Raw genomic sequence first — 27,892 nt, 5'->3', positions numbered from 1 at the left:
TCGGCGGCGGCGGCGGCCTGCCGTGCCCTGCCCGCGCCCTTGGCGGCGGCCGCCATGGAGCTGGAGGTGCCCGAGGAGGCGGAGGGCTCGGCCGTGGCGGGGGCCGGCGCCATCACCCCGGAGGCCGGCGCAGGGGAACCGGACGCGGCGGGAGGTAACGTGGTAACGTCCCCCCGCGGAGCCCCTCCGGGCTGTGTCCCCTCCTCCCCCCCCAGTTCCGTCTCGTGGTTCCTCTCAGCGCCACCCTCGGGGTTCGGCGTGGGCCGCTCCAGCTGCCCCCTCCTCCCCTCCAGCCCGAATGGTTCCGCCCTATGGGGGACGTGGGTGGGGGCTCCGTACCCGCACACGCGGACGGAGCCCGTGGTTCTGGGGCTCCGTGCTGGGGGGGCACAGGGCAGCCCGCGCCGTCCGGAGTTGCACCTTTCTGCCGCTCTGTGGTTCGTTCGTGGTCTCAAAACCGGCTTTGGATGTGCGGGGCCGGGGGCTGTCCGCTCCCGGAGTTCCTCCGCGGCTCTGAGAGATGCCGGTTGCGGTCTGTCGGCCACCCCGTGCCTTGCAGCGCTCACACCAAAACCTGGCAGCGGGTCCGTGCTTATTTCAGGGACGTCATCGCGTGGATGTGGGGCAGCCCCCAGCTGCCTGCGCAGCCCTCGGGCTCTGCTGCAGGATTTGTGGGGCTGACAGCCCTCAGCTGTGCTGCTGGGGAGCGTGGCAGGGAAGGCACCTGCGTCCCTGTGCTCGGCCCTGGCACGTTGTTGTGATGTACATCCCCCCCTCTCTGTGTTTCTATGCGGTTGTTTGGTGCTCAGTCCAAAACCAGGTGTCTATGGAGACCGGAGCTCAGCGCTGGGTGCTTTTCTGCCCATCACAAGTGAACCTGCATTTCCCAAGCCTATGGGCTCTTACCTTACACTGGTAGCAGAGATGAAGTGGAGCTGGTAACGACACCGATGCTTCAGTGTTTATGTCGTTTCTTTGAATCAAGCTGCATGCTGCTCACTTAAGCAGATCCCAAGCTGTGTCGCTCGGAGCTCCCAAGGCTGCAGGCAGCAGTAAAGCAGCCCTGAGTGTTTTCTGGAAGGAGCCAAACCCTCAGGCCTGGTGGCATGGCAGCAGCATCATGATCAGCTCTGCTGGCTGCAGCAGATGGAACTGTGCACGGGGCTCTCATGCTCACCTCATCCTGTTTCAGTGACTCCCAGTCACAGCATCTCCACCTTACGTGCCCTGCACTGTTGCCGTTTGGACCCCCATTGGAGTGAGACCCCCACAGGATGTGGAAGGGTGGAGAGAGTGAGGCTGCCGCTCAGTGAGACCCCACGGGACTGAGCTCGGGGCCCCTTCTGGAGCTCTGGAACCCTCAGGGTGTGTTTTGAAGGAGGAAAGCAGCGTAGTGTTGCCAGCCAGGCATGCTCATGAGCAAACAGGGCTAATCCATGTCTTTGTGAAAACAAGGCCTTGAGGTTTTGAACGTTTTGTAATCGCCGTGGCTGCAAATGGAGTTTGGAAAAGCTGATGTGTGTGAATGGCTCCTTCCTGGCCCCTCTGCCTCTGGTACTCAGAGGGAGCTGCAGGCAGCATGGGGGGTTGTTCACCAGTGTTGGTGCAGGGCTCAGAGCTGCAGGGGGGTTCTGAGGAACTCTGAGTGCAGTGGGCACCGAAGGCTTTTGGTCTGGGGTGTCCTCAGGAGCTGGGAGAGAAGAGCATTGCCCTCGGGCTGCGTCTGAGCCGGGGGTCGCATTGCTGGCAGCTCACAGTAGGAACTGCGAGAGCAGAAGAGACAGAGCTCTCTCCTCCCTCTCCTTGTAAAGGTGGAGTCTGGAAATCCTGATTCCCCATTGGGCTGAGAGTTGGTTTCAATCTGTTTCCATTTCTCGTGGCTCCTGTTGCATGGGTCGCAGCCTGTGTGTCGCTTACAGCTTGCAGCAGGGACAGAATGTTCTTTGGGGCTGAATCCCTCTGCTTCAGGAGCTGCAGTGGTGCGTGGAGGTCTCTGCGTGTGCTGGGCACAGCCGAAGCCCCAGAGGCATTGGGGCAGTGTTGGATGCCACAGACGGAGCTCCGCAGCCCTTCCCTCTGCAGTGATAACTGAAGGGTTGCTGAAAGCCTTTTTTTTTTTTTTTTTTTTTTTTTTTCCAGTGAGCAGATGAGAGATAAGAGAAGAATTCCAACCCGTGGGGCATGAGCTGCTCAATCTGTACCAACGTGATGGAGAGGGAAATTGGAGAGAGCTTATCAGCTTGAGGAAAAATCAGATGTAAACATCGTCCTCAGCATGATTGTGGTTCACAGCTCAGTTGGATGTCACGTGCCTCTTTCCTGTGAAATGGTGCTATAAGATGATGGCAGAGGGAGCCAGCTAGGCAAAAACACCCCATGCCCTGAACTCAGAAAGACCCTGCAGCTCCTTCACAGTCAATAAGTCACAGCTCAGCTGCAGGGAAGGAGCGAGGCAGCGTGAATGGAATTGAGGCTGCTCCAGAATTCTCCTCCTTTGAGGCGTGGATGGGCCGGAACCAGGGAGGGAGGCTGGGACAGCAGGGCGTGCAGTGATGGGTCTGGTGGCAGTTTGCTGCTTCTTGGCCGTGGAGGTTGGGGCTGTGGGGGATTGAACAGCCCCATGGGGAGCAGCCCACGAGGGGTTGGTGTGCAGAGCGTGTGACTGCGAGCGATGGTGGAAGCGAGCCACTGACACAGCCATTGAGGGCTGCAGGGATGCACAGCCTTAGTAAATAAATATGATTTTCCCTTATAAGGTGATTGAAGCCTGAAGAGCAGGAGCAGGAATTTTGCTTTCTTTCCCAGCACATCCATCGTTCAGATGCAGGCAGCTGAGTGCTGAATTAGGGCTGGGCAGCATCCTGACCGAGGGAGCTGCTCTCGTTGCACGCTGCTTCTGCCCTTGTTGTGCTTTGCTGTGCCCAGCTGGCTCTTTGGACTGCCAAGCACGTTCCCAGTGCAGGGCGGTTCCCCTGCATGGTGTTCCTGCACGGTGTTCTCCCAGTGGGAAGGGTTGGTTTGTGACAGTCGTGTTTGTGGTGGAGAGGTACACCAAGGCCGATTTCCTGACGGGATTAAACTGCAGAAGTGCAGGGGGGAAGGAGGGTCATGTGAAAATCCCGTGGGTGAGTTTTGTCCTGAGCTCTTCAGCGCTGGATTTCTCAGCACGGTGCCCAGTGCTGCTCTGCCAGCTCATGTTGTGCTGGAAGGAGAAGCACTGTGGGGCTCTCCTAGGCTCTCCAGCTCCTCTCTGGGGATTCACTCTCTGAGGAAATCAGGCTGTGTGAGGTGAGCCCTGCGCTCGGAGCCTCTGAGCAGCCCAGGGCGAGCCAACGGTACAGTGATGTTGTGGTTGTGCCTTCTTTAGGTAGCTCTCAGCAGTGCTGCGTTCCCCAGCAGCCTGGCACTCGCTCGTGTGCTGCAGTGCTGCCAGCAGCCGAGTTCAGCTCAGAACTTTTCTGGGAAATGGAAAAGCTAAAAGCGATCGAAGCAGCGTTTCTGTCATTTCGTCTCTTCTCACCCACACGTGTTGCAGCAAAAAGCTCTGTCAGCCCCTAATTAAGCTGTTGTCTTCCATCGGGTGTTCTCGTGGCTTTCCCGGCGTGTGTGTGGGTTTGGCGCTGGGTTGTGGTGAGAAACGTGGGCTGAGTCACAGCGGTCACCCCATGGCTGCAGGCTGCTCACCGTAAGGGTTCGTCCCTTTGCTTCCTTCACCAAAGCAAACCCATCCATCTCATAGAATCACTGAATGGTTTGGGTTGGTAGATCACCTAGTTCTGACCCTCTGCAATAGGCAGAGGTGCCTTCTGCTCAACCAGGCTGCTCGCAGCCGCATCCAGCCTGGCATTACAGAATCACAAGGTTGGAAACGACCTGCAAGATCATCCAGTCCAACCACCCTCCCATTCCTATCAGTACCACAAGCACTAAGCCATATCTCGTAGCTCCTCATCCAGGCGCCTCTTGAACACTACCAGGGACGGCGACTCCTCCACCATTGAGTGCCTCCAGGGTGGGAGCATCCACAACCTCCCTGGGCAACCTGCATCTCACTGCTCTTTTCTTCGGTTCAGTTGAAACGCATAGAACCTGAATCTGCAGTCGTAAAACCTGGGCTCCATCAGCAGAGGGGTGGCAGCAGGGGCAGGGAGGTGATCGTCCCCCTCTGCTCTGCTCTTGTGAGGCCCCATCTGCAGCACTGTGCACAGGGCTGGAGCCCCCAGCACAAGAAAGACAGGGAGCTGTTGGAGAGGGTCTGGAGGAGCCACGGAGATGAGCAGGGGCTGCGGCACCTCCCTACAAAGACAGGCTGAGGGAGCTGGGCTCGTTCAGCATGGAGAAAAGAAGGCTGGGGGTGACCTCAGTGCAGCCTGCAGTGCCTAAAGGGAGCCTGCAAACAGGAGGGGAATCAACTCTTTGAAAGGGGAGATGGCAGCAGGACGAGGGGAAATGGTTTGAATTGAGGGAGGGCAGATGGAGGTTGGATGTCAGGGGAAGTTCTGTGCTGTGAGAGCGGTGAGGGGCTGGAACAGCTGCCCAGAGAGGCTGTGATGCCCCGTCCATCCCTGGAGGTGTTCAAGGCCGGGTTGGATGGGGCCCTGGGCAGCCTGGGCTGCTGTGAAATGGGGAGGTTGGTGGCCCTGCAGGGGGTTGGAGGTTCACGACCCTTGGGGTCCCTTCCAACCCCGGCCATTCTGTGTTTCTGTGCATCACATGAGTGGTTCTCTTAAATATTAAAAGCAGGAACAAAGTGATTTTTGAAGAATTCCATTATTTTTGCCAAGGTGGGTGATGTAAGTGGAACTTTTGCAGCTGCACCCAGAGCCACTGAGCACGGCCCTCACAGTGCCCCATCAGCACTGGGCCACCTGCAGCTCATTGCAGGGCACAGGGCTGTAATTAGCAGAATCTGTTCTCGGCAGAAATTGCTGCTTGCTCTGAAGCTGGTGGGGAGGGTGGGGAAACAAAACAGCCAGTCTGGAGGGGTGGGCAGGGAGGAGGTGGGCAGCACTGCTCTTATTCTGCCATGTATTAAATCAGAGAGGTTGTCTGAGTCTGCCACCCATTCCAACAGCGGGAGAGAATTCTTAGGGTGAAATTCCTCATTTGTGAGTGGAAGAGATTTGGTTTGAAGGCCAAGCCAGCAGCATCCTCCCGATCTCCTGGATCTTCACTTGTTGTTTTTCTCCCTCCAGTTGCAATCGGGCAGCAGTGAAGGCAGTGCTGCAGTCACAGTGTGAGCACGCCCTGCTCCCAGCACTGGTGCTTGCAGCCTGCTGGCGATTGAGGCTCAGTTTTTGCTGCTTTCAGACCTTTCTCCCTTCTGTTTCCACTTCTGCGTGGCTCCATCAGGCTGGGCAGCTCCTGGCTGCACCAAGCAGAGCTTTCCCAAAGCTGAGCCCATGGGAATGGGATTTTACTCAAGGTCCCGAAGATCAGAGGGATTTAAGAAAAAAACCTTCGGGCTTGGCATAAGGCCCAGAAATGCAGGTTTCTACTTTTGCAAAGTAAAATGAAGGTGATTTGCTCTGGTTGCCTGGTTGGGTGGCCTGGTTTCTTTTTGGAAAGTGCTATATATGTGTAGAGGAGGAGCTGAGGTTCCTTCGCAGCGCTGATGATGCTCTGTGTGGTGGTTCAATTCGGGGGGCAGAAGCAATTTGCCTTGCTGTCGTCTTTGAAAGCCCAGGGAAGACCTGTGTGTGCCTTCATGCCCACGCAATCCCTGCTGCTGTGTTCAGTTGCACAAGCAAAATATTACCAGCTCCTCTAGCACAGGTTGGAGACAGCAGCTGCTGCAGCACTTCTCCTATAATCTCTCTGCACGTTTGATGGATCAAACTTTGTGGATTTTTCCAGGCAAAGTCATCCATGTTGGTGTTTTCCAAAGGGAGGCAGCTGGCTGAAGCCGTCGCCTGCTGAGCGCTGCTGCATCCTCAGTGTAAGTGCTGGGAGATGGAAGCATCTCGGAGCGGTGCTGGCAGTGCCAGCTGATTGTGCTGTGCTCCAGCAAAGCCAGAAATCAGGCACAGTTCTTTCTGCTCAGCCCAACATCTGGAAGACCAACAGTTTGGTAGTGTTTGATTTTTCTCTTCTCAACCTCTGCTCAGTGGAAGCTGCACGTTGATTCTCCCAGTGCTCAGGTGTGGTGTTGGTGTGTGCGCTGGTTTTAAATCCAGAGTGCTTCCTCGCAGGGCAGAATCCCTTCGGGCTTCAGTCAGTTTTGATGGAAGAGAGGTGATGACACCTTTTTGCCCTGTACTCTCCAAGGGCTGGATGTTGTGCTCTGTGCAGCATTAAGCAGGAGTCGTAGAGGGACGAAGGGTCTGGGATGCTCAGCCAGGCTGAGAATGCCCAAAAATGAGCATTAAAGATGTGAAAGCAAAGGAATGGGCATCCTAAGGTTGCTTGTAACTGCTCTCAGGGAGCTGCTGCAAGAGGACAGAGGATTTTCAGGAATTCAGGGTGGAAAAACGACATCATTCTGTAACAACGTGGGGCTCTCCGAGGGCTGTGGGAGGCAGAGATGGGCCGTGCCTGAATGGCAGCTGCTCATCCCAAGGGGGAATGAGCAGATCATGGGCAGAAGTGGCAAGTGCTGCCTGTTATTTCATGTTTACTGTTAGAGCTTCTGCTTCTGGGTCGTTGGACTTGCCAAGAGAACGCTCTCCATGTGTCCTGTGCCTTATGGCTGGCCTTTAAGCGCTGGCAAAACTGGTGCACCCGTTTCAGCAAAGTGGGGCTGGGGAGGCTCCCTGTGCAGAGCTGCAGCACTGGGTCGCATCCGTCCTTCGTGGCCCTGCAGCATCCAGCTCTGCTTCATCACAGCTGCCTTGGGCTCTTTGCACACAAAGCCATGGATGCTCAACTGCTCCAAGCCTTGTGACTTCCACTTTGATGTGCTGAAAACAACACTGCAACCCCCCCGGCCTCACTGATGAGCCTGAAGGAGCCCTGACCTGTGTGCTGAGCTGTCTGCCCATAGCATAAAAGCTGCGGGGTTTGGGATTTACGCAGCACGACTTCTCTGTGTGTTGCATTCCCCATTGAGAATGGTTGGCCAGCGTGGTTGCATGTTGTCTTTCTTCCTCCCACCCCACAAAGCGCGGAGCCTGCAGGGCTGTGCTGGGAGCAGGAAGCCTTAGCAAGCTGGATTAAAGCTCCTGCAGGATTTTTCTTATGGAGCTAAGCGCCACGTAGTTCAGAAGTGCTGGAATTCAGTTCGTGTGATGCTGCTGTCTCCTATTGCTTCGTTCTGTACCTACTCCTCATAGGGGATGCTCAGATTCCCCATCCACTGGCACAGCTCTGGGGCTGTGTGCTGTGTTCTGGATCCCCAGCAGTGCAGCTCTGGGCATGGATGTGTGCTGGAAGCCCAGCAGTGTCCCCAGCACCTTTGGGATTTGGGGTGAGCAGCACACGTCATCTTTGGAGCTCATTCTGCTGTGGCTTGTTTTGTTCCATCTGTTCAGGTGCCTCGGTTAGCATGGAGCAGGAGCATCAGAGCAAAGCACTGCGGGCACAGAGCACAAATGGCCTCAACAAGGGAAGGGAAGGTGGTGGTGAGCAGCTCGAGGAGCCCACCGCCCGCTGCTGCTGAATCCTTCCTATCCCCCAGCCTGACCCTCCCCTGCCGCAGCTCTGTGACCCATTTCTGAAATCCCCTTTTAGCCCCCGGTGTGTGAGCACCCCCAGGAAAATCTCTGTCAGGAGACATTAGCAAGAGGGGAATTAAATCTTAGAGGATTTAGGCGAGCAGCTTTGGCTGGAGTAAATCAGGAAATACCTCGCTCCTGAAAAATCCAGGTGTGTCTTTGAGATGATTTGTGGCCTTCAGACCTGGGAGGGTTCGGGGTGGATGTTGGGTGCAGTTTCTTTGGAGGGGTGCCGGCACGGCTGCCCAGGGAGAGGTGGAGTCACCATCACTGGAAGGGCTCCACAACTTTGGAGATGTGGCACTTGGTGTCAGCAGGCACGGTGGGATGGTTCAGGGTTGGACTGGAGCATCACGCAGGTCTGCTCCAACTTAATGACTCTGTGGGGTCCCGGCCCTCTCCATAGCTACATCCCAGCCTGTTTTTCAGCTCCAAAAGTTTGGGACTGGCTCCAGGCAGGTTCGTTTTTCCAGCCACCTCCTCCTTCTGCCCTGCGTTGTGTGCAGGGATGCAGAGCTGATCCTCCCCCCTCAGCAAAGGCCGGGGGCAGCTGGCCCTTGCCATAGCTTCAAAGTCCTCCAGCCTGTAATGGCCTTGCTCTAAATTAGCATCGTGGTTTTGCTGTGGTGTCATGGATGCAGAGAGCCGCCTCCATCCCAGAAAGGCTGTGCTTCCTGCCGTGCTGCTCGCTGTCTCTAATTAATCCTAATCAAGCTTTGCTTGAATTTTAGGCAGACTTGGGCTTGAAGGCTGCACTAAGGAATGAAGCCGGGGCAGGGAGGAGGCTGCAGCTGCTGACCTTGGGACCGTCTCACCCTCACCCCGCTCTGGGATGTGCTGGGAGCGTGTTTTGCTCATCCCTGCCGCCCTCCTGCAGCCAGAACACTGCGTTCAGATAAGGCTGCACCTTTCCCATCCAGCACAGAGGCTGAGCATCCGTCCCTGCATTGCATAACCACAGCAGAGCCGAGCGGCTGCAGCCTTCTCTGCTATTGGACGTCAGCTATTGTGGGCTCCTCTTGATGAGGTTTTTGTTTGGCTTTTTTGTCAGATGTGTCACACGGTTCGGGCTACAGGCGCTCTAAAATTGTCCTTTTCCTACATGCAGCTGATGGGAGACAAGGAAACAAATCAGTTCTTTTTAAATTTCATTTCCCCCGGCTTGTCCTGCTTGTTCCCTGCTGTAATTGGCCTTCCCTGCTGTAAGCGTTTTTCTGGTTAGTTGTCAAGGAAACGTTTTAGCAGGGCACATCCTGCCTCAGCAGCCCGCATCCCAAAGGGCTGATGCTGTCCTGCACCTGCATCCAGGGAGCAGAGCTGGGCAGGAAGGCGTTGGCATCCCTGCGCCCTGGCCTGGCTGAACAGATGAGTGCGAGGCAGGGTGAATTTCTGCTTTAAAACTTGGAGCAAGAAAGCAGGCTGATGGCTGCCTTTGGTGCAGAAACACCTCTTTGTGGCGGTCCGTGTGCTGGTGATGGTGTGCAGGGCTGGCTGTGGGTCTGGTGCCTGGTGAGGTGTGGAGCATGCTGTCCCTGTGCACGGTGTCCCAGAGCCCCGTCCTGCCTTGCAGCACGTGGAGCGCTTTCCCTTAGCTCGTATAACCACAACGTTCTGTCCCCAACAAGTTTATGCTCAAGTGAACAAGGCAAAGGGGTGGGAAGGGAGAGCGGGGTGTGGTGTTGGCATGGCAGAGGGCACGATGCCGGCGCCGTCAGCTTTCCCCAAGTGGAAGCTGTGTGGGGTTATGGGGATTGCTGACCGCCAGCTTTATCGGGGTGCCAGGTGGGGTGGACCCAGCGCAGGGTCTTGTAGGTGGTCCTGGAAATCGTTCGTCTGCCCAGAGATGCTGCATCAAAGTGGGAAAAGACCTCAGTGCTCCATTTAGTATTGCGACTTTCTTGATGCCTCCCATCCCAACCCAACGTTGTTGTCCAAAGGAGAGAAAGTGCACGCAGTGATCAGAAGTAGGTCATCGTGGCTGGGAAGGGCAGGGTGTAAGGAGCTGCCTTCTCAGGGTGGCTGCTGCACGTCCTGTCCCTGCTCCTGTCCCTGCTCCTCCCAGCCCGTTGCTTCAGGCCACTCGGTGCCATATGCTGCTCTTGGGCTGTGAGAAGTTCGGGGGCTGCTTCCCACATGTGCCAATTTGGGCACTGCTCCTGGCCAAGGTTTGTTTCCTGGCATCTTCTCCCAGTTGCTGCTGTGTTGCCTTCATTTCATTTTCTCAGCAGGCCCTCGCAGAGAGCAGCAGCTGTCTCTCTGGATGGACACGTTGCACTTCCAGCCTTTCTCTCCATATTTCTGCCACCACACATCTGCTCCCCATGCACAGCCCTTGCCTTTCCCAGCTTGTGCCCTAAAGCAGGCGGCGTGGGGCAGCCTGAGCAGACAGCAGTGCTGTGCTCACGGCCTCCACCTTCTCCAGTCCAAAAGGTGCTGGCTCCATCATCGTTGAAAGGCAGCAGAATTCCATCCAGGGGTCTGTTTGTGTTCCATGAATTTTAGTTGCAGTCACAGTGCATATCTCCTGGTAAACACTCGAATGCAGCACCACCTCTGTTGGGGTAAAGGAGCCCAGACAGATCTACCAGCTCCTACAGTTTGCTTCCATTGCTTCTCTGGAGTGTCGTAAAGCATTAAATATCTGTGAGTTACAAGTGTGTGCACATGTCTCATAAAGAAGGCGTCTTTCCTGAGAAATTCCTTGTGTAAGTCAAGCTTGCAACCCATGCTTTTAACTCTGGATAGGTTGTGGACAGCAAGGAAAAGTTTTTTCCCCAGAGTTTTGTTTTTCAGCCCAAAAGATCGATGATTCTTGGACTGCTTAACTTGTGCCACCGCTGGTGTGTCCCCATTGGCAGCACCCAGAGGGTGCCCCAACCCCGCTGCACTGCGTGCTGACTTGAGGGCCCAGAGGAGGAGGACGAAGCTGAAGGTGCGGGTTCCTTGGTGAGCCCCCTGCCTGCATCACACGAATGAGAGGCGAGGGGCCTGGAGAGCTCAGAGCGTGAATTTGTCGAGGCAGCGTGTTGTGTAAGAGCAGAAACGGGTTATCTAATCTGGTGGAGAGGCAGAACTGAATGCAGAAACCGAGCTGGGGCACGTGCTGGAGCCGAGACGTGCAGCTGTGGGGCTGATCGCGTCCCGCTGGCTGCAGCTGCAATGCAGGAGCCGGGCGGGCTGTGCTGAGAGGCGGATGGAAGCAACGGAGACAAAACCGGAGATGGGAACGGTGAGCGGCGCGGCGTCAGCATCGAACCGAATGAGAGCAGCGTGTGGGTGAGAAGAGCTGAAGGCAGCAGGTCGGGCACGGCAGAGCCCTGCAGCGGGCAGAGGGCTGAGGCCGGCCCACGCTTCTCCAACCAGAGCCGCACCGAACGCTTCCGCCCGCGCTGAGCTGCACCAAATCGGATAAGAATCGTTTCAATTAGCTTGCTGAGCACCCAGCCTTCCCCCTGCGCAGCTCTGCTGCCCCACAGACCCGAGCGCCAGCTCTCATGGCTGCGCAGCCCCCGCGCTGGGGTTGGGGCAGTTTGTGCAGGTCCATCTGTCAGCGTGTTGAGCCAGTGGAAGGTTGTTTTTTTTTTTCTCGTGCTCTGCCTGGAGTTGATTTCATAAAGCTGATTTTTTTTTCCTCTTTGGAGAGGTTTTGCTGCTGATTCCCTCATGCACCTGAAGCATTGTTTCTCCTGGAGATCCCCAGTCCTTGCCCTGGGACCTTCCTACGAGCGGTTGGTGTGGATCCCACTCTTGGTACGTGTACAGCAGCAGACACTTAAAGGCTGGCAATGAAAGCAGCTTGTGGTAATTATCGCAAAATTAAAGATAATCTCCCGCTCTGGAATCGTGACAAAGCGCAGCAAAGAGATTAGCAGGGCTCGTGGCCACACGGGGCAGCATCCCAGCCCTTGCAGTGCTGTGCATCCCCCTGCCCTGCCCACTGCTGGGCTTTGTGCTGGGTAACCAGGAAGGCGAGTTGTCGTGGGCCAAAGAACTGCAGTTTCAGCTCCAGATTCTCCAAGACAAACGGTGCTGTGCTCCATTGGTGGTCACCCTGTCTGGTTTATGGTTGTGGATTAGCTGGATTTCAACCTGTGCGAGTGAAGGCAGCGTGATGTAAAGCAAAACAGCAAAACGAAGCTGCTCCAGCTTTGCATATGCAGGCAAAGCACTTGGTTTGGGAGGCTGAGTTGCAGACTGTGAACACACCACTGGGATGAGGTGGTTTTGGCTGCTGTTCCCAGCTCTGGTCCTGTATCTGAAGGTTGTGGGCAAAATCTTACTGTCTCACTGTTGGCTGTAATGGAGAAATGGTGGCTTCTCCCAAAGTCAGCAGTGGAGATAAGTGATGGGTTCATTTTTGTGTTGTATTTGGATGCTGTGCTCTGTAAATAAGTTCAGTGATCCTTGTGCATTGTGGAGTGATGAGAAGCAGCTTCACGAGCGTCTCTGTGGGCCTCTGGGTGCATCTGGCTGTGGTGTTGCACAGCCCAGTTGCTTACATGGGTCTTAGAACTCTTTGCTGGAACCTCCAGAAAAAACAATTGCTGGGAGAAATGGTGCTTTTGTGTCTTGGGCGAACCCAGGAACTTGAGGCTCCTGCACTGAAGTGAAACTGAAAACAGCACAACTGCTTGATGGGCTTTGCAGCTTGCTTGAGTGAGCAAAGCAGTTTGTTGTGTCTGGGTGTTTTTAATCTCACATGCCTGTCTTTAGTGATGCTCTGCCTTTCTCTCCTCAGGTCTGGCACCGAAGAAAGCAGCCATCACCGAGGTGAGATGGTCTTGAAAACCCCGTGCTGAGAAATGAGAGTGCAATGAATGGAGGCTGCATGCTGGGCTCCTGCAGGGCCTCACCTGCTCCTGGCAGTGGGACGAGGCAGCAGTGCAGCACAGAGCCCTGCGGCAGCTCGAGGGGTTGATCTCTGTCCCATAACCCAGGCTGCAGAATCACCGTCACCTCCTGGATCACCTGGCAGCAGGAGCCCCGTGTGAGGGTTGTGTCTGGAAGCTGTGCCCCAAACTCGTGCTTTAGGGCACTGTGTTCCAATGGGTTTTCTTTGATCCGAGTTTCCAGCATTCCCCTTTTGTATTTCTCACCTGGGATGATGAGCACTGATACACACGAGTAGCAGAACCTTCCCATACGCTGCCAGGAACGTGGGATGTTGTTCCTTTTGCCTCCCCAGAAATGCGCATTGCAGAAAGCTCCTTTAGAAGTTACTTTCCTCAGTGCAGAATGAGCCCTGCTTCTTCTTGGCCTGAAAATGCAGGTTCTGTGCAGGAGATTTGTTGCTGATTGTCATACGATGGGAATTGCTGAACCAACACCTGTGGCTTAATTATTGTGGGAGGGGGGTGGTGAGCCGTGAGGAGAGGCAGGCTTGCAGGAAGATGCTCAAAGAGGGGTAGGAAGGTTTTGAAGGAGAAATGAGGCTGCCCCTCTGTTGCCGAAGTGCGGGACCAGAAGTAGCTGCAAGCGCCTGATGAACAGCTAAACCACAAAGAACTTCTGTCTGAACAAAATTATCCGCTGTTTGCTGCAGCTCTGAGAGGCGGCTCTGTGCAGCACTGAGAGACAGTGATGTAACACTGTTACTTGGGAAGTGACCTTGGATCTTTCTGCTTTAAGAGCAGCCAGGGCCTGGCCATTCCGTAGTGTCCCAAGACCCCAAGTGCTGCCGGTGCTCCCCACAGCTGGCTGCTGGGGCTGCAAGAGGAGCTGCGTGCAGCTTAACCCAGTGGGTTGCATTGCCAGCCTGCTGGATTGCAGCTGCCATCTGCTCCCTCCTTTGCAAAACTTCAGGAGGAGCTGTTTTTGCAGCTCGTCCTTTGAACTGTTAACAAATGAGATCTCACTTAAATGGATTATCTCCACGTGAACGCAGGAGCAGGGTTGTTATCCACCTTATCAGCCTTTCGTTTCTCCAGCGAAGTGTGAGGCATTGCCATGAAACCTGAGGGCATGGGATTTTTAAGAGCAAACCTCTCGTGGTTTGATTTAATGCATCGCTGTTTGTAATCGATGGGAAACCAGAGCCAAGCATGCAGGGAATCCCGGGCACGAGCTTCTCTTCTGGCTCGGTAGCTTTGCCACGAGCTCTGCCCCATTGGTGCTGAGTGTGTTGGGGGGGGGAACTGGGTATTTTCAGCCCTGCTGTCCTGAAGGATGGATGGATAAATCGAACAGCCTTGGTGGAGCTTGCCAGTGCCAGGTGCACCTTCTTGCAGTCAGGATCCCTCCATCCTTACGGCTTGGTCCAGCCTGTGCTGTTCTGTTTGTTCCTGTCGGCCAGGCCGGCTATTCTGGGATGTCACCGTGCCCTTTCCTTGCAGGGCCCATCGCTACCGGGGCAGCCTGGCCAAGGAAAGAAGATTGGTCATCGGAGTGTTGATGCTTCTGGAGAAACCACCTACAAAAAGGTTTGGATCTGGGGAGCACGTTGGTGGTGGGCAGAGAAATCAGGGCCAGGGGTCAGGAGTGCTGCAGCTGAGCTTTCCTGGCTTAGCAACCAATAGCAGCCAATTTGATTTAGATTTTATGCAGCGCCCTTGTGCTGTGTAGTCTTGCAGAGCGCCAACCTTTGGAGGCCTGAAGGATGCGTTCAGCAGCTGGTTGAGCTTTGTTTAGCAGAATGCAGTGCTCAGGATGGCCGTGGAAGGCACAGGCACGGCCCTGCTGCACTGCAAGGAGTATCACAGCCACAGCCTCTGCTTACTGACACACGGCTCCTTGCTCCCTGCCAGACCACTTCCTCCACCCTGAAGGGCGCCATCCAGCTGGGCATCGGGTACACAGTCGGCAACCTGAGCTCCAAGCCAGAGAGAGATGTCCTGATGCAGGACTTCTACGTGGTGGAGAGCATTTTCTTCCCAAGGTAAAGGAGACAAGGAAACAAAATGAACGGATGAGTTCTTTTTTTTTTTTTTTTCCTCTCACTGATTTTTTCAAGAGAGCTTCCATCTGTCTTTGGATGACAGAGATGGATGCTCTGGGTGCTTTAAGTATGCATCTATTTTGTGCAAACATAGCAGTGGGAAGTGTTAGATTCTTGCACTGAATTGCAAGGAAGTACAATGCAAGGTGCAGTGCTGTGTGCTTGGGTTAGCCTTGCTGTGTGCTTTTCCTCCTATTTGTAGGATATCTGCCTCCAAATTATACTGTTTAAGATGGGAGAAGCTCATTCTAGGGCTCTTCACCTCTGTAAATGAACTGAGCTCACAAGAGCTGTATTCTCCATGTAAACACGTCCTGCTTGGCAAGTGGCTGTTCCTTGCTTTCTTTGGAAATAGGTTGTGGCAGATAATTTAAAACCCACTTTCCCGTTGTCCAGCCGCAGAGGAAAGGCAGTTTGTTTGTTTGTGTCTTTTTGCAAGGCTCAATTTATCCTTACCATACAGTAGCCTCGACAAGACTGCTTTCCTGCGATTGGTAACACCAGGACTCACACATCTCATGTCTGTTTCGTGCAGTGAAGGAAGCAATCTCACCCCAGCTCACCATTATGCTGACTTCAGGTTCAAAACCTATGCACCAGTGGCTTTTCGGTACTTCCGAGAGCTCTTTGGGATTCGTCCAGATGATTATTTGGTATGGATGTATTTTTGGACTTGTTTATTCAAGATGGTCTGGAGCAATACAGTAAACGTACCCCTAAATTGAGGCTGTCAGCTGATCTCACCTAAAAGGGGCAAGCAAAAAGCAAGGAGTGGGAAGAGGCTGTGGCTTTGGGGCTCCTGTTCATTTTTGGGGGATAATCCCAGTGAGGCCAGCACCACTCAACCAAAGCTTGTGTTTGCTGGGAGCTCGCTGTGAGCTCACACTGGAGGGAAGGGGAAATGACCTGCTTCAAGTGTGTGCTGCACGGGCTGTTATGGGGTTCCTCTGTTGCTGTCCCTAACAATAACTCGCTGTGTTTACCAGCAAAAGGGGCTGTGTTCTGTTGGCCGCAACCCTGTAATGTCCCCTGGGGCTCCGAGGACAAAGATGGGAATTTGTCCTTGTGTACTCACTTGAGAACTATGTGAATGCAGTTATGTTAATCATCTTATAAAGACAGAATAACGCACAGCTTGTTCCCGGGCTCGGAAAGCTCCTCAGAGCTGCTTTTAAACTGCCCAGAGATGCAGGCTGCTGAGGCTTGGAGTGCGCTGGGGTTGAATTAGGTGCCATGCATGTTTGCAGTGCCCTGCTCAGGGGGTAAAAAGCCCATCCAAACGAGCTCCCATCCTCCCCACTTTCTAACAGCCGCTTTTTTCTGACTCCAGCAGTAGGCAGGGGTAACCCTAGCTGTAACCATGCAAGCAGAAACGAGTCTGTGCCATTGCATGGCTTGACAGTCACTGCGCTCCCCATCTGTGCCAGCCGAGATAACGCTGCCTGCTTTGATGAGTGGCTCAGAACCCGGGTGAGGCACAGAGCTGCTGCAAAGGTCACGGCTCTGATTTGTTGCTTCTGCTTCCCCCGATTCTCTCTTGCCTGCCACAGCAGCAAATGCCTTTAATTATGCATGAGATAATTAACTTGATAAAGTCTTGGATCATTAATCTGCGCAGTGCTGAAAGCTGTTTTCAGTACGTGATGACGAGCATTTAATTCGTTGCTCTGATTACGGCCCTTACGTCCCCTGCCTTCCTCTCCTCACCTCACCTGGTGCTATGGGGACCCTGTTGACCCCACAGACACCTGGGGTTGGTGCCTCACTGCAAAGTGCACGTCTGCACTTGAGCTTTGTATTTCTGTTCCTGCTGTTTGCAGCCTGGTGCCTAGCAATGTGCTCCCGATGCAGAATCCCCCCCCTGTTCTGAGTGCTGATCCCTTCCTTTCTGTTTGGACACCTGCTCTTAGGCTTTTCACGTGTTTCCAGCAGGAGCTGGGGGAGATGTGGCTGTAAAGCACATCTGCAGCAGGGCAGCACAAGGCCAGGGAGGCTGCTGAGAGCAGCAGAGCATCGTGTTCCCTCCAGCACAGATACCCAGAGCAGACTGGCTTGTCTCTTAAAATCCTGTCTTTCTGTCTGTGCTGAAAGGAGCCTCGATGCGATGCGCACGGACATGCACAATGAGAGAAGATAAGATGTCATTATGAAGCCTGGATGTTGCTGAAAGCAGAAGATTAGCTTGATTCTGAGCAGTTGGGATGCCCTCAACTGTAATCTTGCTCTCTAATTGTAAATTGTCCATCAGCTTTGCTGCTTAGACCTAACCTATAATGAAAATAATTCTCTTTTGAGCTTTGCTACCCCTTAATCTCCCGGGTAGGCAGCGTGCTGGGGAAAGCCCTCAAGGTCATGGAGCTCAGTGTGCAATGAGCTGGGCTGAAAACATCATCTTTTTCTCCCTAGTACTCATTATGTAACGAGCCCCTGATAGAGCTTTCCAACCCTGGTGCCAGCGGCTCCCTCTTCTATGTCACCAGCGACGATGAATTCATCATAAAAACTGTGATGCACAAAGAAGCTGAATTCCTCCAGAAGCTCCTTCCAGGCTACTACATGGTGGGTATCACCCAGCACCTGGGATTTGGGTTTGCAGTGGCAGTTTTCTGTCCCCAGCCCCACACAGAGCACGGTGTCCATCCAGGATTCTTGTGGCATTCCTGCCCTGTGCACCAGTGCTGTGTCATGCAGCCAATCCCAAAGCAAAAACCCAACCAGTTGTTTGCAAACAAGCAGTAAAGTAGAACCAGAATCTGCTGTCTAGAGAGGTGTGCAAAGCAGGAGCTGCCTGTCTGCATACCTACACTGAGAGACCCAGCTCTATAGATGAGGGCACTGAAATTCCCTCAGTTCAAAGAGTTTTGCTCTGGTGCAGAGCTGCGAGTTCCCTGCAGCACTCCAATGCCTGTGGCTTAGCGTAGGGCTAAAGCCTGATCTCTGCTGTTCTTGGGAAACCCGTTCAGTGTGAATGAGGAGGAAGCAGAGGAGGTTCATCCTGAGTTCCTTTAGAGCTGGGAAGTGGGGTTTGCATTGCTTGGCTGCCTCCGTTGCTTTCAGCTCACGCTGCGGCACACTGACGAGGAGGGCTCACTCCTGCACTAGGTGAGAGTGTGACATTCAGGGCAGCTGTGCTTCTGCTGTCTGTCAGGAGCTGTCAGGTCCTTCCTCATCGCAGTGCAGAGATGTTCTGTTTCCTTCCCAAACTTTCCCAAAGCTGAACAAGCAAATCACGTCTGTCCTGTCATTCCTAATAATGCAGCTGTCTGAAAAAAGGACGCAGTAGTCGAGCAGGATATCCGTGCTCTCTGCCCATCTGTGTGTTTTGTAAAGCAGCTCTCCAGAAGGAGGAGGAGAAAACTGATGTTGTTTTGTTTGAAATTTAAAAAAAAAAAGGCAACAACAAAAAAAAACTGATTTATTCTGGGCTGAAGAATGGCTCTTGAATTCTGACGCTTCTGAAGAGTCAAAGATAGCTGTTATTTTTAAACTTGAAGTTCCCCCTTATTTGTGTTTTTCTCTTCCAGTTTGGTTTCCCTTTTTTAGCTGCTGTTGATGGGGAAAGCAGGGAATTTCCGGACTTGGTTATTTGCCCAAAGAGCTCTGAACATCCCATCCCTGTACTCAAGGCCCAGTGGTATTTTCAGGTCCCAGGCACTGAAATGCAAGAGTTTGTCAGAGGTGTAACAGTCAGCTCTTATGTAAAGTTCAGCAAATCTCTGGGTGGTGAATCCTTAGACTGGCTGCTTCATTCGTGCTCTCTGTGTTGGAAGTCCTGTTCCAAATGACTTTTCCTGATGCTTTTTCCAACCCTGCTGCAGAACCTGAACCAGAACCCACGGACGCTGCTGCCAAAGTTTTATGGACTGTACTGTGTGCAATCGGGGGGCAAAAACATCCGCGTGGTGGTGATGAACAACATTCTGCCTCGCGTGGTGAAGATGCACCTGAAGTTTGACCTGAAAGGCTCAACCTATAAACGCCGGGCATCCAAGAAGGAGAAAGAGAAGTCCAGCCCCACGTACAAAGACCTGGACTTCATCCAGGACATGCCTGAGGGCCTGATGTTGGATGCAGACACCTTCAGTGCATTGGTGAAGACGTTGCAGCGAGACTGTTTGGTAAGGAGGGGATGATTCAGGGACTGGGATAACAGAGCTTCGGGTGTGGGGAAGACTGAACGACTGAGGGTATTGCTGATCTGCTAACCCCCAAGCAGGAGAAGTCCCTCTGCTGCTCTTTATGGTGAAGGCAAAGCAGTGGAGTTGAACCTCGTGGCAGTCTCAGAGGAGTGAGACGTCCTTTCACCTCGGCTTCAAACTGTGGCAGTCTTCCAGTTGTAGCCGGGCCCTTGGGACTAAATGCATTCTCCTATGCAATGTGCAACAGGCATTTACCATAGAGTCACAGAGTGGCTGGTTGGATGGCACCTTAAAGCCTATCCAGCCCCAACCCTGTCTGGGCTGGCTGCCCCCAGCTAGCTCAGGCTGCACAGAGCCCCATCCATGGCCTTGAGCACCTCAGGGATGAGGCACCCAGGGAGAAGCACCAGGGTTCTTCTTACAGGTAACGTGCTACTCGTGAGCCTTCAGCCCTTTGAGTTGTGGGATGGCCAAATTCTGCAGAATCCAGAGATGTTTACTAGTCAGAAACATTCAAGCTCTGGCAAAGCAGTTGTTAGCACGAATACGGATGGGCTGTCCCGTGTTTTGGGATCTTGCTTTGTTTGGACTGCTGACCTGTGCCTTTTTGTCTTTACTCTTGAATTCTGTACTAACTTGCAGGTGTTGGAAAGCTTTAAAATCATGGACTACAGCCTGCTGCTTGGTGTCCATAACATAGACCAGCAAGAACGGGAGCGGCAGTCTGAGGGAGCGCACAGCACGTCGGATGAGAAGCGTCCCGTGGGGCAAAAGGCACTTTACTCCACAGCCATGGAGTCCATCCAGGGTGGGGCTGCCCGGGGGGAGTCCATAGACACAGATGACACGTAGGTGGAAACCTGGGCTCCTCCTGCTGGGGGGGGGGGGGGGGCCAGAGTAATTCTCAAACTGAGGGCTGCTTACAGCTCTGCTGGGTTGCGGCGCTGCTGTGTGAAGCCACCCCAGCACGATCAGCTGTGTAACTGATGGAGCTGTGCATCAGGGTCTGCCCCATCTGCGGTCCCTGGGGGCTGGGGGTTCCTCCTGGCTGTCCTGCTGGGCCTGTGGACTTTGCTACCCAATGCTGCACTTTGCTGTGCTTGCTGCTGGCAGCCACACTCCGTGGAACCAGCCGTTCTGGTTTCAGAGGAGGATCAGTCACAGTGGAGCCAGGAAATAGTGTGGTGTTTCCATTCTTTCAAAAAGCATCCCTAATTGTAGTGGCCTGCCTTATGCTTGCATGCTTCTGTTGTGTGTTGGTGCTGCTGCGCCGTCGGCTGATATTAAGGAATAGCTTTGTCCTTACTGCTCTGCTGCCCTTTGTAGGCAGCTCCTGCTAATTTGAAACTGATCCGGTCCTCAGAATAAAATATTCCTTAGCTAAGAAAAAATCCATATGGTGCTCTCCAGCCCCAATGGAACTGTTGTCATACAACACAGGTGCTGTCCTGACGTCTCACATTTGGTGATCCAGGCAGAAAGCCCCTGTGTGAGATAGGCTGGCTGGGCAGGTGGCTGCTGCTAGGTTTTGTGCTGTCTGACCACCACATCAGAGCCCTCCTTCCAGTGCTGTCACCTCCCTTCCTCAGTCCTGGGGCCTAACAGCTCTTTTGAAGTCACTGTGGCCTTGTTTCACCTGCAGGATGGGAGGAATCCCAGCAGTGAATGGCAAAGGAGAGCGTCTCCTGCTCCACGTAGGAATCATAGATATCCTTCAGTCGTACAGGTAGGTGCCTCTGCAGTCACCTGTCCTCTAAGTGTGCTCCACCTATTTTAATACTGAACGAAAGCAAGAAGATTTTCCTCTCCTGAAGCCTTTGATGGTGTGTAGGCAGGCTGCCTAAAGCTGTCTGATGTGTGTTGGGAGCGCTGGATTTTTATCTTGTCCTTAGAACAGCTGGTGACAGCGAGCTGTTTGCCTGAGGTCTAATGAGCTGTTCTTAAAGAAATTCCCCATCACTGTGCCTGGGATGGGCAGCACGTACTCAGGGAGGGAGGGTGATTTGCTGCAGATCTTGCAGCCCTGCTCCTCCTTCCCTGGAGGGTTCCCAGGCAGCCCTGGCCCAGCTGTTGGTGTGCTCTGCTGACCTCTTGGCTGGAGCAAAGCTATGCTCCACAGAGCAGGGATCAGCAGCTCAGTGAGCACTCCTGTGCGGGTGATGGAAGGTGGCTCTGACACAGAGTACATGACTGGAACTGGATCTTCCTTTTCTCTCTGCTTCTTCCCCGCAATTAGGTTCATCAAGAAGCTGGAACATACCTGGAAGGCCCTTGTCCATGACGGGGTGAGTGCAGGGGGTGCCTTCAGCAGGTTACCTGCTTTGGCTTGTGCTACTTGGTGCCAATTTCCTCGCTATTTATAGTCCCTAAAGTGGTACAGCTGAAGCTGATGAAGGAATAGTTCTTGCCTCTTATGCCTCCACACCGGTGTAGTACAACTTATTCCCAATCAGGTTTTCTTGCACACTCCACCTCCTCACACGCTTAGCTGTCATGCTACCAGCTCTCCTCCTCTGCTCCCATCTGTCATTTTCCTCCTCCCTGTGTTACCAGGAGCTGTATGTGCAAGGCTTGTGCGTTCGTGTGTGTGTTGGGGAACATTGCCTTGGCTCTGGTGATTGACTGTGGTTCCTCTGCTGCAAGCTGTCTGCTAATAAATCCCTTGCAGTGTTTCCCTGCTCTCTCATCTCCAGCAGCAGCCAGGTGTGTGTTTACAAAAGACCGTCCTCTAGATACAGGAACTATTTGTCAGCACTGCATATCCAGTCTTCCCTTAAAAAAGTAATGCAGAGGAGAGGTGGAGGTGCGAAGTCATAGCAGCACAGTGACATCAGAAGCAGAAGCACCAGCTCCATTAAAACAGAAAGTACGAAACGTTTGAAGAGCGTGGGGACCCTTGGCTGAATGCTGGTGTCCGTGTGATGTGCAGCTGCAGCCAGGAGTGCTTTAAATGTCAGCCAGCAAAACCAGAAGAAGTTTCACACGTGTAATCAAGTCTGTGTTTGAAAAATACAAAAAGCCTATAAAGGAATAAAAGCACCAAAATCCATTATAAAATTACAGCAGGAGCGTAATCAAATGCAATCAAATCAAAGGCGGTGCTTCAGGCTTATTTATAGCATTAATCAGATCATTTCAGCTCAGCCTTTCCATTTTAAGGATCTATCGGTGCTAAACGCTGGAACAGAAAAGATTGCATTGGCTGCTTCAGAAATTCTGCCTTGAGTGATTTTAAAATGAAACAATGGTTTCTTGCCTTTGTAGGACACGGTGTCAGTACACAGACCCAGCTTCTATGCAGAGAGATTCTTCAAATTCATGACCAACACGGTGTTCCGAAAGAACTCCTGTAAGTACAGAGCGTGCCTGAGATGCAGCCTTGTCCCCATCTCGCTGCTGGTGTCCACGCAGAGTATTGCTGGGCAGGATTCTGAGCAGTGACACAAAGCTGCAGAGCCCTGGGGTTGCCGTGGCTTTCTGTGGCCAAGCTCCTGTCCTGGAGCTCTCCAGGCAGTGTGAAGCAGGCAGGGCCATCTCTGTCTATGAAGGGAAAGGTTCCTTTGGTGTGACTTTTGTTGGTGGTAATTCCCTCTTCTCTTTCACTCTTCTCCTCCAGCTCTGAAGTCATCTCCCTCAAAGAAAGGGCGTAGTGCCTTGCTGGCTGTCAAGACTTCTGGTCCAACAGCTGCGTTCTCAGCTAGCCAGCTCCCCTCTGAGAAGGACGAAACGCAGTACGACCTCCGTGCAGCCAGGAGCTATCCCACCCTTGATGACGAAGGTAACGGCTGCCTGGTGTCTGATGGCTGTCTGGTCGCCCTCTATTTCCTAGCAGTGCTCCCTTTTCTTGCTGAGCTCCTCGTTCTGCACCAAACATGCCTTTCTTGTTGGGTAGCTCTTCGTTCCCTGTCTTGCAGCGCTTTGCAGGTGCTAAACTTAACCAGGACAGGGGGAAGGTAAGAGTATATTGCTCTGTTGCAGTGCTAGCAGTTGGTGGATCGGGAAGCAACGCCTCTGCATCCCAACCAAATCCCTTCCTTGCAGCACTGTATGGTTCTGCAGTAAAGAAGGTTGCTTGCGTCACTGCTGCAAGGCAGTCTCTGCCAACTGGCACCAGCAGTCACAGCCCAAATGCAATCAGAAGGTTGGGTTTTCCACCTGTAGGAAAAACGGGACTGAGAACTGCACATTTCTGATGTTTGAATGGGTGTAAGGGGGAAGATCTTGCCATTGGGAGAAAAAAGATGAACTGCTCTGGTTCTTTGCCTTTGCATCGCTTCCATCTGGGCTGGGTTTACAGATGGGTGGTGAAAGGCAGGCTTCTTGAGTGGTAGGTGTTAGATTGCTACCCGTGCAACACAGCGAGCACTCGATTCATCTCTTAATTCACTTGGATATTTATCTCTGTCAAGCCAAGCCTTTAATCCAGCTTTGGTTACCAGTGAGATGTCTTCCTTGGCATTACTTCTCCAATCGTGTCTGTCTGTGCTGGAAATGGTGCTTACTGGCTCTCTCTAGAGGATGCTTTGGGATAAGCTGTTGTTTTCGTGAACTCAGCTCAACTTCTCGCCTGTTTGTGCATTCACATGGGGGAACGGCCTCACACGGGGCTGCAGCAGATAAGGAGCTGATGTTTGACCTGCTTATCTTTCTCCCTCCATCTCTCCTGCCCTGCGCTTCGGGCTGCAGGCAGACCAGACCTGCTCCCCTGCACGCCTCCTTCCTTTGAGGAAGCCACCACGGCCTCCATAGCCACAACGCTCTCTTCAACATCTCTCTCTGTTCCTGAGAGATCTCCTTCAGAGACATCGGAGCAGCCCCGGTACAGGTGAGCGCAGAGCCCAGCCCTGCTGCTGCTCCTCTTTGTGCCACAGCTCTCAGCAGCCCGCCCTGAGCTCTGCAATGCTAACGACTGATTTTAATTAAATCTCTCCCGGGAGCAAGCAGACACAGCTTTGATGGGATTAATTATTGCTGGGAGAAGTGTCAGCTGTTAAGTAGAACATCTTCCTCACGGGGTGGGGAGTTCGATTTGGGTGCAGCGTAGGATTTCTGCCTTAAATTCCCCCCTCTAACTCTGCTCTCCCGGTTTCTTTCTGCAGGAGACGCACGCACTCCTCAGGGCAGGATGGCAGGTGAGAAATGGGCCTCATCCTCACGTTTGTCCCACCTCACCTGTGCAAGGGCTTCTTTTCTTGGAGGCCTGAATGTTGTGGCTTAGCAGCCCCAAGGTTTTGAGGTGGTTCTCTGCAAGATGATGAGATTCTTCCTGCATCAAATGAAGCCCCTTGGTTGCAATTTTCATTACAAGCACATCTCCCAGTGCACTGCAAGGAATCATTAATATTACTCCCGTTATTTGAAGGGAAGGAGGACAACTGGATTTGGATGTGTCGTCCAAATGTGGCTGCTCAACTAGCTCTAGAGATAAGCAGAATTGTCCCTTACGTCCCCCTCTGGATAAGCAAGCCTTAAAAGTTGGAAAGTTCCTCCCCTGTGCATCTATGTGGACACAGTGGACACGTGTATGGGAGAGGCTCTGGCACTGTGAGCACGCTCAGACCCCCAGAGAAGCAGCTTGCATGCTGCTTAGTGTTCTCAGAAACTTGGGAGTTGTTTTTCCTGCCTGTGGCAATAGGTGGCTCAGAGCCAAGGGCAAGGTGGGACAAAAATCCCTTCTGCATAAGAGTGTCCAGATTTAGAAGCTCTTATCTTGTAATTATCTCGCATACTTTTGCACCAGTAAAAATAACCCTGCTGCCTGTGTCAGCAGGACCCGAATGAGGACCTGGCTTTCTGCTGGTTCTGCCCTAGTTTTTGGTACATCTTGTAAGTGTTGTAGTTACAAGCTTTGAGAGGCATCTCAGAATCAACCCCTCCTCTGTCCCTGCCGTCAGAGTTTGTGCTTCAGGGGAAGGAAAAGGACACTGGGAGACGGGAGTTTCCACCACCTCCCAGGCATCTCCCCCTGTTCCTTTTACTGATTGTTGAGCTTCAGACCACACAGACTGAAACGGTCCTTTTCCAGGGTATTTCTTCATGAGTCTTGGTACATTCCTGTCAATGGAAGTGCAAGAGGCAACTTGCTGTTGGTTTGCAGCACCCGCAGAAGCGGCAGGGGAGCTGTGAAGCTCCTCTCCTCCTGCCAAATCCACTCTCTGAAACTGCTGAAAATTAGAGATTAATGGAAATTAAACTCGAGTACCTGTGTCAGGACCCACTTGGCAAAGTGCAGAGACTTCACCTGAATTGCTCCAGGCACCCTCACTGTAGGATGTGACTGCTCATCTGAAAATAGGTCAGGTGAGCCGTGTCCTAGAAGCAGCAGTGCAGGGAGCTGAGTGACCTGGCGGATGTCTGTCACAGACCTGCCACAGCTGCAGCCACCCCATCTCAGTGGGACCCTCTGCTTATTTTTCTTGCCTCGTTTCTGTATTTCTGGTGCTGGTGTCTGTATCCTTTCAGCTGAAATGAAAAAGCCCTTCACCAGTTTGCTCGAGCTTGAAACGCGGCAGACCTCTGACTACCCAGATCTGCTGGAAAACTCCCTCTGGGTGTAGGAAATGCATCCCTCCAGCAGCTGGATGGGAGCGGTGCTGCCTGCTGGTTCCAGCTCTGGGACAGAGCAGAGCCAGCCAGGGACAGAGCAGAGCTGGCCAGAACCACTTGGAGACGTGGAGGCTGTGCCCTTGGCTGGGCAAATGCCAGCTCCTCCTTCCCAGGAGGACTGTAGAACCAGCCCTGCTAACACAAGCAATTACTTTAACAGCGAGAGGTATTAAATTGAAGACTGTCACAAACAGCTCCTGACTCGCAGATAAATAGGATGTTAACCCTGGAGTGAACCTCAGTGCACCAGGGCTGCAGCAGAGGTTGGAGGCTTTGGCTCTTGGGAGGACGTGTTGATGGATAACACTGGGATAGAGCTGGGCACGTGTTTTCCCCGGAGGCCAATTGGCCTTTTCCCTCCTGCATTCAGGTTGACATCGCCCATCCTTTCTGCAGCACAGGCTGATGAATCCCTTTCTCCTTGTCCTTTTTTTCCCCCCAACTCCGCAGTGCCAAAAACAAAATCTGATGGGACTGATCCTTCTGCTGGGGAATTTTGCTTACCCAAAACCTCAGTCCTGGGGGAGATCTGGCTAAACCTTCCCGTGTTTCTTCTGTTCCCAGGTCGCACGAGGAGGTGCGAGTTGAAGAGGAGCTTCAGCAGATCAGTGTAGAGCTGGAGCCGAAATGTGATGTTGAGATTGTAGCTCCCGAAGAAGATGACAAGGAGTGAGTGTGTGGGAGCACAGAGCTCTGCCCGGCACCTTTTTTTGTCTATGGCAGCTCATGCTGATTTTGTAGGGCTTCCTGGGGAGATGGGTCCCTTCCCAGACCTGATCTTTCTGGGTGTTGATGCAGAGCATCCTCTGCAGTTCCTCTGTGATTAATAACCCAGTCTTGCTTGCCCCCTCTTTCTGTCCCCACTGACCAGACGCTGTTGTTTTTTCCCCCTTTCAGAGAAGCAGCTTCTTCAGCCTGTGCCATTGTAATGTCCACAGCCACAATAGAGGTGGAGACGGCCAGCCAGGCCTCCGAACCAGCCAGCCAGGCCTCGGATGAAGATGACGTGCCAGTCACAGACATATACTTTGTAAGATACCTCTGCCTGGCCCCTTAGGGATGGAGCAGGGTTGTGTGGATGAGGCTGTAATCTGTTTCAGGCACGGGGGTGCGTGGGGCAGCGTCTGCCCTACTCTGTGCTGAGCACCTTTATCTCAGTGCTGGGCAGGGTTTGAACGCAGGGAATGGAAGTAACCCTTGGAGAACCCAGAACGGCACCTCGTGGGGCTGAAGCACGTGGTGCCGCTGCTGTGGATGCAGCCGTGGGTGTGCTGCTCTATTTGGAAGGACTGGTGCTGAAGGGCTTATCTAGGCCAGTGTGTTCTCTCCTGGGACAAGCCAAGGTGAACGTGGGTGCTGCAGAGACCCCCCAGCCAGGGCCCTGAGCACAGGCACACCGTAGTGGAGCGGAGGTGGTTGTGGTGGGGCTGACCTGGGGCTCTTGTGAACTCTGGCTTTTCCTCTCCCTGCAGGCAGATGCATTAGGTGGTGCAGTGGAAGTCTAGTACTGAGACAGGGAGTAAGTGAGGTGGTTGCTGTTGGCAGCAGAGTGCCGTGGAGCCTGGGGCTGTGTTCCTCAGCCAGCTTCCACAACGTCTGAGCAGCTTCTGCAGAACGGAGTGGAGTTTTTAGGAACGTGTGCCTGCTCTGTGGATTCCCAGAGTGGAGCTGAGGGTCTGACCCGTGGCACAGGAACCTTTCCATTAAAAGGGGTGCTCTGCTCCAACTTGCATGGCAATGGAGTTGAGCTGTGCCCTGTGAGCTCCTTCAGGCTACCCTGAAAATGGCAGCATTTGGCTCTCCCTCTGCTCATGTGGCTCTGCTGCAGAGCTGCTCACTCGTTGCCGAGTCATTTGAAGGCTCGTGGGAGCTGCAGGAGGAATTGGTTTTACAAGCTTGTCTGTCTGGGTTTTCGTGCATGCTGTTCCAAATGCAAACAGCTCCCTCTAACACTGGCTGCTCTTTCTTTGCCTGTGGATGGCAGCTGTGTGCAGGCTGCCTGCAGATACTGCCTGTTCCACTGGCAAACGTCTCCTAGCAAGGGGCAGCTCCCTTCCTCCCTGTCCATGGGCACGTGGACTCCCCTCAACTTCCACGGGGCTCTTCTCTATCTAGAAGAAACCATTTGTGTGCAGTGTGTGCTCACACAGAGCCCGACTGACTCATCAGCATCTCATGCTTCGTCTGAGTCCTTGAGTTTTGCATTAAATGTGTGTTGTGTGCTGTGGAGTGTTTGTCACTGCTGGGATGAAGGGAAAAACTGATCTGGGTTTCCCCTGGCAGTGGTGGCTTTTCTGTTTGTTTTTTTGTTGGAAAACCACTGGAGCTGAAGCTCAACCAAGGCTGCACCCAAATGCAGCAAGGCTTGGACCCCAGCTGCCCCTGCAAGCACGCTCCAGGAGCGATGATGGGTGGAAGGATGCTACGTGCAGAGGATGATTTGTCAAGTCCTAGGGGCCCACGGTCTGCTTGTTGAATTCAGCTTCCAAAAGAAGAGCACTTTATCCCCCTGCTCACTCTCAGGGGAATAAAGGTGCAGACATTTGTCAGGCACGGGCACC

The 27,892-nt window shown here is 53.4% G+C and overlaps 1 protein-coding gene across 1 annotated transcript; it reads left to right on the top strand.

Moving 5' to 3' along the window:
* The first annotated feature begins 54 nt into the window (after nt 1-54).
* Nucleotides 55-27,892, top strand: PIP5K1C (phosphatidylinositol-4-phosphate 5-kinase type 1 gamma). The gene is made up of 16 exons (XM_042815132.1): nt 55-154; nt 12,391-12,422; nt 13,985-14,071; nt 14,396-14,526; nt 15,122-15,239; nt 16,993-17,145; nt 18,405-18,704; nt 19,368-19,573; nt 20,368-20,451; nt 20,962-21,010; nt 21,990-22,074; nt 22,342-22,503; nt 23,412-23,550; nt 23,825-23,857; nt 25,896-26,000; nt 26,229-27,892. The coding sequence occupies exons 1-16, from the start codon at nt 55-57 to the stop codon at nt 26,386-26,388; spliced, it is 1,944 nt and encodes a 647-aa protein (XP_042671066.1). The 3' UTR covers nt 26,389-27,892.

Source organism: Centrocercus urophasianus, unplaced genomic scaffold (assembly GCF_019232065.1).
Source record: "Centrocercus urophasianus isolate 14NV4802_14NV808 unplaced genomic scaffold, USGS_Curo_1.0 seq_1406, whole genome shotgun sequence".
Lineage (NCBI taxonomy): Eukaryota > Metazoa > Chordata > Aves > Galliformes > Phasianidae > Centrocercus > Centrocercus urophasianus.
Note: the sequence above shows the minus strand (reverse complement) of the source record. Positions and strands in the feature narration are given on the sequence as shown.